Source organism: Semicossyphus pulcher, unplaced genomic scaffold, assembly GCF_022749685.1.
Source record: "Semicossyphus pulcher isolate SPU_LCO1_2020_fin unplaced genomic scaffold, fSemPul1.0.p SCAF_20, whole genome shotgun sequence".
NCBI classification, from domain to species: domain Eukaryota; kingdom Metazoa; phylum Chordata; class Actinopteri; order Labriformes; family Labridae; genus Semicossyphus; species Semicossyphus pulcher.
Window position 1 is genome coordinate 4,089,965 of NW_027211694.1, and position 12,948 is coordinate 4,102,912.

The window sequence follows — 12,948 nt, forward strand, 5'->3', positions numbered from 1 at the left end:
CGGCTGTTTCTGACTACTGTCGCCTACAATTTCAGAATGCAAAACGGGCTGTGTATAGATGGCGGACAGCAATGACTGAGGAGTTTGATGAAGATGTGGTATTTGAGGTTTGTATTACTGCTGCTGTTTGTTAACGGAACTTGTAACTGATGCTTTGTCATACCTCGCGAGCCCATAGGTAAATATAGACGTTGGGCTCTTTAAAGGTAGCTAGCTGACAGAGACAGCTAGCAAGCTTGTAGGCATGCTAACCTCTCATTAGCAGCCGTTTGCCCTGTTGCCATGCATTGACGAACTACAACAAATCCACATATTTGGCTGGCTGCTTATTTGTTGTCCGCCAAGGAGCTTTGGTGGTCATGGGAGAGGTTGAGCTGGGTGCTAGGGTGCCATTGTTGCTGTTTCATCAGACTGGTAGTTAAAGGTGGGGTGGGGATGACCAGATCCAATGCGTCGGTTCTGAAAAAAAAAACCTTCACACACACACACACACAGACACACACGAACGTAGCTACATCTGGATGGTGACAACATGAGCTGGGACTTCGTGTGACAATGCATGTAAGTAGCATTTATATGTTTGACGGCTACTATCTGGAGATACAGTCTTTAATGATGGATGATAGTTAAATCCATTAAAATGAAATGCTCCTGTGCAGCTGACCAGAGGCACCAAAACATAGCAAAGATGGTAGGAGAAATGTTTTCCATCAAAAGAGGATCAGCAGCTGGGGGAGAACTGGGTCAGGCATCTTTTAGACAGATTCTAGCATGGGATATTTTCCCTCCTTTCTGCTTATTTCATGCCTCATTCGGTTGTGAGCTTTCTTTGTTCAGGGTAAGAAAGTGCATGGACTGTGTTTAAGAAGATCATGTTGTTACATGATGGATTGTGATTACATTTGGTCCAGTTTCCATGCTGGAGAGAAGAATTCAGGGAAATATTTGGTGCAGGGAGAGGTTCAAAGACAACCTAGGCATCTGGGAGTGTATGATGATTTACAGATTCACATGTGAAGGCACTTTGGCTTTACAGCATTCCTCCCAGACCAGAAAAAGTAAGCTGCATGGAGGAGAGACAGGCGCTGTGGGTGAGGATGGAGCCTTAACTTCAGCTTATGAATCCTGAGGGAAAGTAGACGAATGGCTTGACGAATACTTTCCCTCCCTTATCAGGACACCTTTGGATCCACACTAGGAAAAACTAGGGCAAAGTCAGGATGACTGTCATCCCAAAGCAGACTCAGGATTTTCTCTCTTCTCCTCCTCTCAACTCATCTGGCATATTTTATCCGTCTGTCTCTCTTCTCATCCATCATTCTTCAACTACAACTCAGTCTGTCTTTCTTTCTCTTTGCAGAACTCCCCTCTTTTCCAGTACCTGCATGATTTAGGGCACACAGACTTTGAGGCATGTCCGACGGCAACACAGGACGACGACTATGGCGGACAAGAGGGAGACCTCAACTCTCCCGACGAAGCTGCACAGAAAACTTCAGTGAGTTGTCCTCATCCTTTACACAAATCATACACGCCTGTCCTCCCCTTACAAAATAATAAGCTTTTTTTCCACTTATCAACTAGTTAATTTGACTGACACATAAATCTAATTTTGTCTCTCGTATCTCAGCTTGACCTGCATTTTGCCTAAGGGGTCATTTATCTCACACAGAGAGACTGGAACATATATTATATCACAAAGATATTCAAAACATATACAATACAATATATCATAACTGGTGTACATCCAGATGTCAACATGCTGGTTTTTGATCTTAACATCAGAATCAGATCACATTGTGCTGGCATTGAATTACTCGACACTTGTGGATATTGAAATATAGAAAAATAGCTGTCATTAATTATTTATTGCTTTATCTAACTTATTCATCCTTTGTCCCTAGACGGTTGGTCATAGTGACCCCAAAAATGCCCCAAATTCTCTTGTTGCAGGTTCTGTTATGTTCTTAATCTGATATGAAACTGAATATAGTTTGGTTATGGATAGATGGAACGATTAATTTGATGAATGGTCTGCAGATTGATCTATGATGAAAGTAACTTTTTGTTAGTTGCATCCCCAGATTAATTAAATTATATTGTCAACTGTGTAACCAACAAATCTGAGTACACAAATTACCCCATCGGGTAATTTAACTGACTAAGAGAGGGCAGTTCTAACCATCCCCCCCTGCCTCAGTCTGCCTCCCTGCCCCGGGGCAGAGTGTGTCTGTTTGACCTCTGCAGTCAGACAGAAAACAATAAGTTCAATTATTGACTCCGTCACTGGCTTATAGACTGTTATGCTGTTGTGTTCATCAGTTCACGTGTTTTGCTTCAATCAGACAAGAAATGACAGGATGTGCGTCTTATACACACACGCAGGTATTTTGTATTACATGTTTTTTATCTGCAACACACAGCAGATTCCTGTTTTTTACAAAAAAAACTCTCGCTCTTGTGCACCTCTCTCCTGCTGTTGTTCTGATCTTACCAGAGATAGCCAAAACATGATTACTGCCACCACACTCTCTGACGTTATTCCTGCCTCTGTGAGCATCCTCTGTGAGCTCATATTGATGCCGTTTGAAAGTTTGTATTTTTTTAGTGAATCTGTGTGCACGTCAACTCTACTATCAAAGGAACTTGTAACCTCTGAATACCTCTTTCATTAATCAAATCTTTGATAGTTTGAGTCGAACCTGGGATTCAAACAGATCCACATTATGTCCTGGGATGCTCTTGATCACATGACACACCTTCCCTCCCCCCTCCTCTCGGGACGGGAAGCAGTGTTGTGTTTGCTTCGTTCAAGAACTTTCCGTACGTGTCACGCTTCCTCTCTGGTACACTGTTTTTGTAAGGAGCTAAGGAGGATGAGGGATTTCGGATGAGACAGGAAAGACTTTGGCTCGTCCCTCTGTGACCAGTTTCCTGCAGCCCAGATAAAGTCGGAGCCGAGGCCAAACACCTTGTAGGCATACAAGAGTTTATCTTACCAGTAAATAGCCAAATTGTGTTAACAGAGCTGATTTACTGACCACGGCACACATGCAGCATTCGTGAAATATGTGTGAATCTCCATGACCCGATACGGTGTTACTTTCAGCGCCATTTGAATGAATGTGTATGTTGAAGAACTAGATATTTAGTTAACATTGAGAGGCAGGATTACGCCTCAACTTAACGAAAGTAGGTTAAACAAAGGCTTCTGGTTCCAGTTCTCAGACCTGTTTTCTCAAATTGAGGACAATGAGTAAATTACACTGTTTCCTCCTCTTACAATTACCCCATGTGACCACCAGTAAGCTTTCATTGTCCTTGGTCGAACTGGAATTTGTTGTTAGGTTGATTTCCCTTATTTTTATTAGCGTTGTGTTGGATTTTGTTACCTTTGTACAGGCTTACCGTCTCCTGACTACTGGCTCTTTATACGAAATGGACAGATATGAGAAGGGTGTCAATCTAGTTCAACTCTCAGCAAAAAAAATGTCGACCCATTCCCATGCGCTACATGCTTTAAAAGTACACATGCTGTCGACTTGCTATCATATCCAGCCATCTGTGCTGAGTGAGTCCATTTCTCTGACATAGTAGCAATCAGTCTGGTGTCTGGAAGCTGCAGTGAACCCTGTGTGATGATGTACAGGAGAGAGAGCACTGAGACACATGTGAGTTAATCTCTACATGGTTTACATCATCTTACGCTACATGAGGCTACAGAGAAGACTGAACAGAGTTGTGGAGCACTCTGAGGCTGAGTGGAAGTGTGTGAATGCCCCATCCTGAAGCCCAGTCTCCAATCAGTAATCAATACTACTGCAGCCTTTAGACTAATAACACTTGTGCTTTACTCCCCTGAGAAAAGGGTCAGCTTGCAGGCTGCCCAATCAGAATAAATAACCCCATGTGTCTCCTGCAAACACTTTTACAAGATTTACTTTTTACTTGTTTTTAACTGAAAAAAGAAGACTTGATGCCAGCGACACTATTAAAGCCTCCACATACAAACATATTTCCAAACGTGGCTCGTTTTTTTATACAAAGCATTTCACAGACGCCACCAAACACTCTAAGCTCATTAGCACATAGTTGATCGTATTTATGATGAGGCAATACCTACAGTTTGGTATTTTGGTTTAAAGCTCTTGCAGAAAAAAAACTCTTTACAGCCGTAGGTTGTTTTTGCATCAAAATGTCAGCGCACTTTAAAATGTGAAGCGCCCTGTCACTCTGGTTGTGAGTGGATTTCTACAACTGTTTACAGAAGGGAGTCCACTGTCCCGGGGAATGCAGGGACTCCACAGAAAGAAGAAATAAAACAGAAGCGTGTGCGTGTTTCTCTGAAGTGTCTCCAACGAAGGCGAACAAACTTTTTTTTCTTTTTCTGGGACAAAAAAGAAACCTTCCTTCATCGTCTGTCAAACATGTAGTTTGAAAGAATTAAGGTTTTATTGTTGCCGAAAATGTAAACATTCACTTACAAGACAAAAATGGAAATTCAACAAACCGAACAGTTTTGTGGTTTTTGTACCAAGTGAGTGTTTTTACAAGCACACATTTCTCTTATTGTTGTTGCCTGAAAGAGTTTGTCTCCTGGGTTACTCCTTTGTACCATGAGGGAGTTTGCTTGTTACTGTGAACAGTTGTTATTTAATGGATATGTGATTCCTGGGAAATAAACCCAATCTAGAAGAAGCACGCAGAAATGACTTGTAGGTGAATCTTTTTAACTGATCTACTGGGGCTGCTTTACTAAACACTGACAGAAAGCCCCGTAAGGAAATTTGAACAGGGCTGCCTCTTAATCGACTGAGTTATAACCTTTCCCCTTGTGTGTGATTCGCAGGGAGGACGCTTGTGGAGACTGGCTGAAGCCTTGTGGAGATGGAGTCCGATTCACCAGGCGGCTGCATCTCAGAAGCTCGGGAAGGAGCTGGTAGGTTGAATAAGAAACAGAAAGAAATGCTGGCACTGAAATCAGTTTCATTTTCAAAGGTATCTCTTCTTTTAACACCCCTTTGCACATGTTTTTGTTTTCTTGTAGGACGGTGTGTTCGGCCAGTACTCGGTGAGGTGCATTCTGGACCAGGACGTGCTGCTGCAGGAGGATGTGGAGCTGATCGAGCTCTTGGATCCGAGTCTGCTCACCCTCACCTCGTCCCCCTCTGGCTCATCCAGCCGAGTGAACACCCTGCCCAGGCCGAGCCTCATAGCCAAACCTTCACTATGGTACATTCTTACAGATAGACAAACTGATACTGGCCTCAAAACAATAGTGACCTCATGACCTGTATCACAGAAGTAAACATGTAAAAACCCAGACTTTGACATGTAAAACCGACAGCTTGCCCTTTTATGGACCTAAACTTTTAAATGAACAGTTTACGGCCTCACTAATCAGAACTCTCCTCCCTCAGGGACATGGCGGGGCTGGTTGGCCTGACTGCGGTGCTGCTTGGTCTCTGCTCCGTCTCTGAAGGCCTGTGGCCTCTGGCTGCAGCTCCGTGGGGCCTGGCTCTGCTGGGCTGGGTGGGGCTGCGGGGGATCACGCTGTGGAGACGGGGCCGCATGCAGAGAGCTGTCCACACGCGGGCCGCGCAGCTCCAGAGTCTGGTCCACAACAGCAAGACTCTGACAGGACTGTCTCGCAAAGCCCTGCGCCTGGTGCAGGAGACGGAGGTCATCTCCAGAGGGTTCACCCTGTAAGTGTGCTCATTTTTTGTCTTTAAATATACATGTCACCCAATCACATGATGCTAATGTGCATTTCCTGTAACTTCTCCAACTGTCACTGCCTGGTTAAAGCCTGCTCAGTTAATTCACTCCTTTGTAGGCAGCATTCTAGCTAACTTAGCTCCTCAGGTAGTGTGGCTAGTGTTTTCATTTTTCTGTTTTCTGTGTGTAGATTTAGCATTATCCATAGAAAAACACTGATTATCGAGCATTATACTTCAATTAACAGTAGGAAAAGTTTAACATTTTTATGCTCATTCGTTTTTTTGCTGAGACAAGAAAATCGATACCACTCTCATGTCTGTATAGTGAAATATGAAGCCACAGCCAACATCTGATTACCTTAGCTTAGCAACTGGAAACAGCTAGCCTTCCTTTGAACACATTAAACAAATGAGATATATAATGTGTTAATTATTAGAGCTTTTTCCAGTCTTTGTGCTAAGCTATGCTAACGAGCTGCGGCTGTAGCTTCATATTTACCACACAGACATGAGAGTGGTATCAACCTTTACACAAAACTCTCAGTAAGAAAGTAAATAAGCCCGTTTCCCAAACTGTTGAGCTTTTCATTTAACAGCATGTTATTTTGTGTCGTTTGTCACATCTCAGTTTTTAGCGCTCCTGTGTAATGTTCACGTCTGAACTGTCTTAGTTTGTTGGTTTCGTCTCGTGTGTCACCTTTTAGTGATGTGGTGTTCAGTGTTGTATGTGCCCTCCTGCCTCTTTGGGACGTCTCCACAGTTGTATCACATTTCACTTGTCAAGTTTGCTCGACAGGGTGAGTGCGGCCAGCTCCTTTAGCAGGGCGGGGCCGGGGGCCATGCCTCGGGGCCAGCAGCTGATCGGACTGAGGAAGTCCCTGTACCGGTCGCTCCGCTCCGCCTTCAGAGCATCGCGAAGAGCAACGTGTCACATGCTCAAGGCATATCCTTTATCTGGAGAGAGAGTTGTGATGTCATATTTTCATCAGACAATAATTGTTTTCACTGAAGTGTGATGTGTCCTTAACCCCTCCGAACGTTCCCTCTGAACTCTGAGATCGATAATGTGACCAACTATGTGTCTGCGGTGCCTCTGAAGGAGCTCGGGCTCGGCCTGGGTATCGAGCACCTGGGCGACGAGCAGGCTCAGGAGCTGACAGATGACTACAGTCTGCCTGCCCTGAAGGTTAGACCTGTGGGTCGGGTATAGCACAACCCTTCAAAACGGCTCATTCGCTTTTTTTTGAAGAGAGTAAGATGAGTAGATGGAGAGCAGTCCAGAACAGTCAGTAGGTTGCTGGAGCAGACAGCTAAGTTAGCTTAGTTTAGCAGAAAGACTGGCAGGGGGAAACGGCCAGGCTAGCTCCATCCAAAAGTAACAAAATCTGCCTACCAGGACTTTTTGGCACATACAATCCTATAAAACTGCTAAAGGTGTAAGCTACATATACACTTATTTGCTTTAAGTTGTATCATATGCATTATTGTTGCTCAGTTGATGTTGTTTTATCCTGCAGATGCTGTTCCAGCTGTGGGTGGGACAAAGCTCTGAATGTTTCCGTCGACTTGCTCTTCTCCTCTCACCCCAAAGAATAGAGGATTTCGAAGAGGGCGGACCCAAAGGAGACACCTCCCTCCCTCCTCCTCCGCCTCCTCCCCTGCTGCACCGGTCCATCGCTGCAGTGACCGAGCCCCTCCATCACGCCCTGGCCAGCTGCCTCGGCGAGGTTCAGCGCAGCTACGACTTCCACAGACACTTTGAGACGCAGCTGAGGACGACAGGCTCAGACAGGACCGGCAGAGCCAGGGAGAAATGCAGAGAGCTCAACACTCTGCACACCTCTATCAGAAGCCTGCAGCTGCACCTCAAGGCCCTGCTCAGCGAGTGAGGCGCACACACACACAGACACATGGACACACACACATAATCCTTACTGCCCTCAATCAACACTTCCCTTTAAATGAGATGAGACATTAATGACTAGTGTTGGGAAACTTGGTCTTTCCGCCAGCAGAGCAAAAATAGTACATAGTAGTAAAAGATATATAAGTGTTTAGAAAGTCAGTAAGGGTTGAAAATATGTTTAACTAAGATTTAACACTTTTTATCTGTATTGTTAACTTTCCTTTTTCCCGTCTTCTGTTTTTAATATCGTCAGGATGATCATCCTGGAGGACGACCTGGAGAAACTGATGGTGTCCAAAGAACCGACGGAGATGACGTTCGACGGTTACCAAGAGTTAAGCGACCGCCTGCACCAGCTGCAGCCTCACATGCAGGCCAGCTCCGGCTGCTGGGAGGACACCATCAGCCAGGTGGAGCGCATGCTGAGACGGGCCAACGCCTGTCCAGGTGAGTCCAACGCAAACACACACAGAATGTACTGATATTAAAATACCCTGAATGTTATTTTTTATTCTTTTCACAGAGGTAAACATTTATAAAACAGCAACCACATAACAGGAAACAGACAGGGGTTAAGGTATTTAAAGCACTGACAATAAAACGTACACTGTTAGGTATGAAAGACGTAATAATTGATTTGTCTAATATAAAAAAAACTTGAAGTAATACTTGCTCGATTGAAAACAGTCTCATGACATGTCTGTTAAATATGAAGCAACAGTTCACAGCTGGTTAGACTGGAAAGAGAGGGAAACAACTAACACGGCTCTGTCAAGGTTGTCAACAATATGACGTTGCCAGGAAACCAGCTGTCTCCTGACAGTTACTACTCCCTGCCAAGAAATAGATCCAAGCAACACATAACCACGTGAAGCCTCAACTTTATTACTTTTTGTTTTATTAAACCTCCGAGGAATAGCATGTTTGGATGTGCAAGAAGATAGATTATGTTGCCTTTTGACAGCCATGCTAACCTGTTTCCAGTCTTAATGCTAAGCTAAGCTAACTGACTGCTCGCTATAGCCTCATATTTACAGATTTCACTGGTATTTATCTTCTCATTTAACTCAAAATTATGCCACATTCTGTTAAATGCTATAAAATCAAGTGTGTCTTGCTGCAGGGTGTCATGGAAGCTCAGGATGTGAAGCTCAGTAGGCACCGCTAGGTTCAGCACTAGGTCACAACATTAGCCTCGCATATCTTCCTTCATTTCTCAATGTCATAAAACATTAATAAGACAGTGACACCCCCTTTTTATAGTATGCTGGTTTCCAAATTTACACAGGACCTATTTTTAGCGCAGACTTCCTCCTTCCTTTACAATGACTCAAGACTGTTGCCAGTCACGGAGGAAGTAGATCCTTCACAATGTAGGATAAGAAACAGGCCGACCAGAGCTCCAACACCAACTTGTTGTGGTCATTTGTTTTTGTTGTTGCGATAATGTCAGCTCACACCATCTCTGCAGGTAATGCTGAGGGTCTGGAGCACTGTGGTCCAACTTTAGCAGAGATTCCTGCTCCTCCTCCGTCCTACCCTTTGATCCTGGACCAGGACCCTGTGCCAGAAGAGCTTGTAAGATATAATGTCCTCTTGCATCAAGAGCCTCCGTCACAATTCCCACACAGTCAAACAAAAACAAGAGTTTCTCACCATTATGGCCTTTGAAATTGAAATTGATCAAATAATCTCATTAACCCTTAATATCTCGTGTCTCCCTGATCTGTTTCCCGGTTGTCACTCTCTCCTGTTGTGTCATTGAAACCAGGAGTGGGAGGCCTACGTGTCCGACTCAGACTCTGACGGTGAAGCTGGGGGTTCCTGGGAGGACATGCTGTCACCGGAGGAGCGGGAACGGCAGCGGCGGGAGAGGGAGGAGTCCAAACGCGTCCTGTCCGAGCTGAAAGCTGTGCTGGGCTTTCGCGCGTCAGAGGGGGAGAGGATGAAGAGGAAGCAGCTGCTCTTCAACGACCAAGGTCTGCACTCACCCGAGTCATCTGTCTCCTGTGACAATTTTGGGAATGGGGAGATTTTAAATCTACAATTCTTAATATTTCCCCTTGTCCCCTTGCTGAAACCCAATCATATTAAGGGAACATAATTGCTACTTTTTCCCAGTATTCAGAAGATCTTCAGGTCATTTTCATGGATAACTGGAGAAGCTGTTACTTGAAAATCAAAGTCATTGACAACCAACTGTTTCATGCGATCCCCTGGGTACTTTTAAATGATCTGTTATTGAATACTAGTTAGTTGCAGTATAAATCCTGTCAAACTGCTGCATTATTGTCAAAGTAATTTAAAGGCTTCCCAAAGTGAATGGTAGGTTTTCTCCTCTTTTTTTCAGCTGCTGTGACACCTTCTTCTCGCTGTGAGAATTCAGATCCCTCCACAAAGCCGTCAGATGATCCAGCTTCTTTAGGATCGGTAGAAACTGGTGACGAAGAAGGAAACCACCTTTCAGAGCGCCCGGCAGGAAGTGAAGGGGAGGAAGAGGAAGGAAAAGGAGGCAGGGTGAGGCCTGACCCCTCTGCAGAATCGCTGATGGAGTTTAGCTGTGGTTTGGAGGCAAAGGAAGGGGAGCTGGGAGGAGCTTCGGTCTGCACAAGAGGAGGTGGAGGAGCACCAGAGCTGCACCAGTACGATGGCGTCCTGGAGGAGGGGGAGGGGCAGAACGGACTGGACTGCTTCATTAAGCCTAAAGTTTCCGCTGTCTCTGTGATGGACAGACTGACGGAGATCCACGGCTCAGCCGCTCTCAGCTTCAGCTCAGCCATCGCTGCACAGGTGGCAGCACGCTCGCAGTCGCTCATCAGCATGGAGGAGCAGACGTTCGGAGATGAAGAGGAGGAGGAGAATGACAGACGAACCCCTGAGGAGGACTGAAATGAAACCTCGCTGCTGTAACGAAGCACAGAGCAGAGACTGTATTTATGTCTGATTGTCTGGGTGTCTTTATCGATGGGTCTCGTGTTACATCTTAACTGTCTCAAGTGTGGAGGTATTTCATATTTATGCCACTCTCTGTCACCCATCCGTCCACGTTACTGTTCATCACCCACAGTTCTTACTGCTCTTTTGCTGTTAAAACTCAGGTACCAGAACCACTAAAGCAAAATCTGACCGCTCAGCGTTTTGGGTCAGAAGACCAGAATGTTTGCAGTTTCCTCGGTGACATCCTCATGGTGTTTTTTAAGTTCACAATCGTTCGAAAGGTGTGGGAACAAAGATTGTAATGACTAGTGAGTGGCTTCATACATAAAAAAAATTGGAGACGCAAATTGTTTCAATGGCAGTTTTCTCATAAATCACTGTGATCAAAACACTCCAATCTTCGTTCAGGAAGTTTAGATGTTGAGAATACAAATGTGTTCAGACAGAAAGCAAAGAAGAACAAATCATAACAGAATCATTTATTTGCTTTTTGGTCTTTAAAAAGTCCGAAAACATGAAACATTACTATCAGTGTTTCCCAAAGCTCAAGCTGAGGTCCTTCGATGTCTTGTTTTATCAACAAGCCAAAGATATTCAGTTGACTGAGTTGGGAAACCAGAAAATATTTACGTTTAAAAGCTTGATTTAGAGAACATTTCCTTTTTTCTTTTCTAAATATTAGCTAAAAACAGTAATGCAGAAGTAAACTAAACATAAATATTGCCAGCTAAATATAACAAAACTATTCTAACTTGTACTTATTATACACAATTGCCCATTTCCAAACAAAGTCATTTAAAAGTAATTATTTCCAGGACTCCTAGGCCTCAAACTTGTACTATAGCTTCCTATTTGAGTAAATGAATCTTACTTTTTACCACTGCAGTTTGTACATTTGACGTTTTGGGGGATTCAAGCAAATTCAACAAGATGACAATTTGCTTTCTATCTGAACACATCTCGTGCAGAAGGCTGAGCTCAGCTGACATTAATCCTTACAGACAGACACATATGTAAACAGAGGGAGCTCTGCAAGAGGAGGAAGTGAAATTCTATTTTTACTATCAGCGCTTTTATTTTTGAATCCATCTCTCCGCTGTGTGTGTGGACACAATGGGGGTTGACGCTGTCACGGACACAGATCAGAACATTCATTCATAATCCTACTTGGAATACAACAATACCGTATGAAGACTGAAACAATCCAATATTTCAGACTGGACACTTAATGGAATGAATTGTGTGGCATGAATTCACTGAACTGTGCTGCTGTGAGGTTTAAAATCAAATACCTGTACGGGTAGAGTCATAAAAAAAGAAGTTTCTCTCATTTGAGGGCAATCTATAACTTCATGTTTCATATGACGTTGCCATAAGAACCCTGATGTATGCCTACACCCCTCATCCGCCTCTCTCTCTCGTCACCATGTCTGCCTTGTCCTGACCCCTCCTGCACCCTCTCTCTGGGATGAGGTCTCCCCCCTCCCTTCTGCATTTTCCAAACGTGAAATAAAATACCATTCTGGAAGTGTTCGTTGTATCCTGAAGTCTTTTCTGACGCTCAGGTTTCAGACGCTCTCACGGTGTCGGGGGTTAGAAACAGGTTTGGTGAGTTACTCGATATGTTTTGTGGGCTTTTGCATTTGTCTCACCCACAACAGCTGGTGCGCCCCTTTAAAGCCGACCCTGCTTTTGGAGCATTTAATAAAACCCTGATGTGGTGGACTAAGGGCTTAACGTAAGTGCCCCTGTCTTATTATTTAATGCATTTAAGAAGGGAAACAACACATTTCAGTAACTCGACCTCTGACATTTAAGTTTGGCTTCAAATACATCAGCTGAGTGTTTGACTCCCACGAAAACCACCCATACTGATGTTGTCTTTTCAACAAAATGTGCATCAAGAAGCGGACATCCCTCTGAATATAAAGCACCCAACAACTTCATTAGTGACATTATTTTATTAGGTCGTTTTCTGTTGAAGCTCTGCCACCTAGTGGTCAATTTTATAAAAGCAATAATGCAGAATATTTGACCTGTAACATTAACTATAAGTTGTTTGAATATTTCCATATAACATTTTACTTTATAAAAAATAATCATACATATTGTTTTACTGCAAAATGTTGATTTATGTTACTATTTATATAGTTTAAGTCCATTCATTTTATATACCCTGGTTGATTTTACATTTATGATATTTCAATAGACGGGATATTGATATTGATATTGTGATCAGTGTAGTTCAAGTGTATTTATACCTCTCCACAGGTTATTTCCTCATTAGGCTCACACTTCTGTGCTCAAGCTCCACTTCAGCTGATTCGGCATGTTTTACTTCGTGCTGCCTTCATGTGCACCGATTGGTCTCCGATTTCTTACAAC

The 12,948-nt window shown here is 43.8% G+C and overlaps 1 protein-coding gene across 1 annotated transcript; it reads left to right on the forward strand.

Moving 5' to 3' along the window:
• Position 1: 1 nt before the first annotated feature.
• On the forward strand, positions 2-12,090 carry vezt (vezatin, adherens junctions transmembrane protein). The gene is made up of 12 exons (XM_069671458.1): positions 2-107; positions 1,361-1,498; positions 4,850-4,939; positions 5,048-5,232; positions 5,421-5,705; positions 6,517-6,663; positions 6,759-6,906; positions 7,238-7,605; positions 7,880-8,073; positions 9,098-9,204; positions 9,398-9,605; positions 9,977-12,090. Exons 1-12 carry the CDS (start codon positions 72-74, stop codon positions 10,513-10,515), a joined length of 2,445 nt encoding a protein of 814 aa, XP_069527559.1. The 5' UTR covers positions 2-71; the 3' UTR covers positions 10,516-12,090.
• Positions 12,091-12,948: the final 858 nt, after the last annotated feature.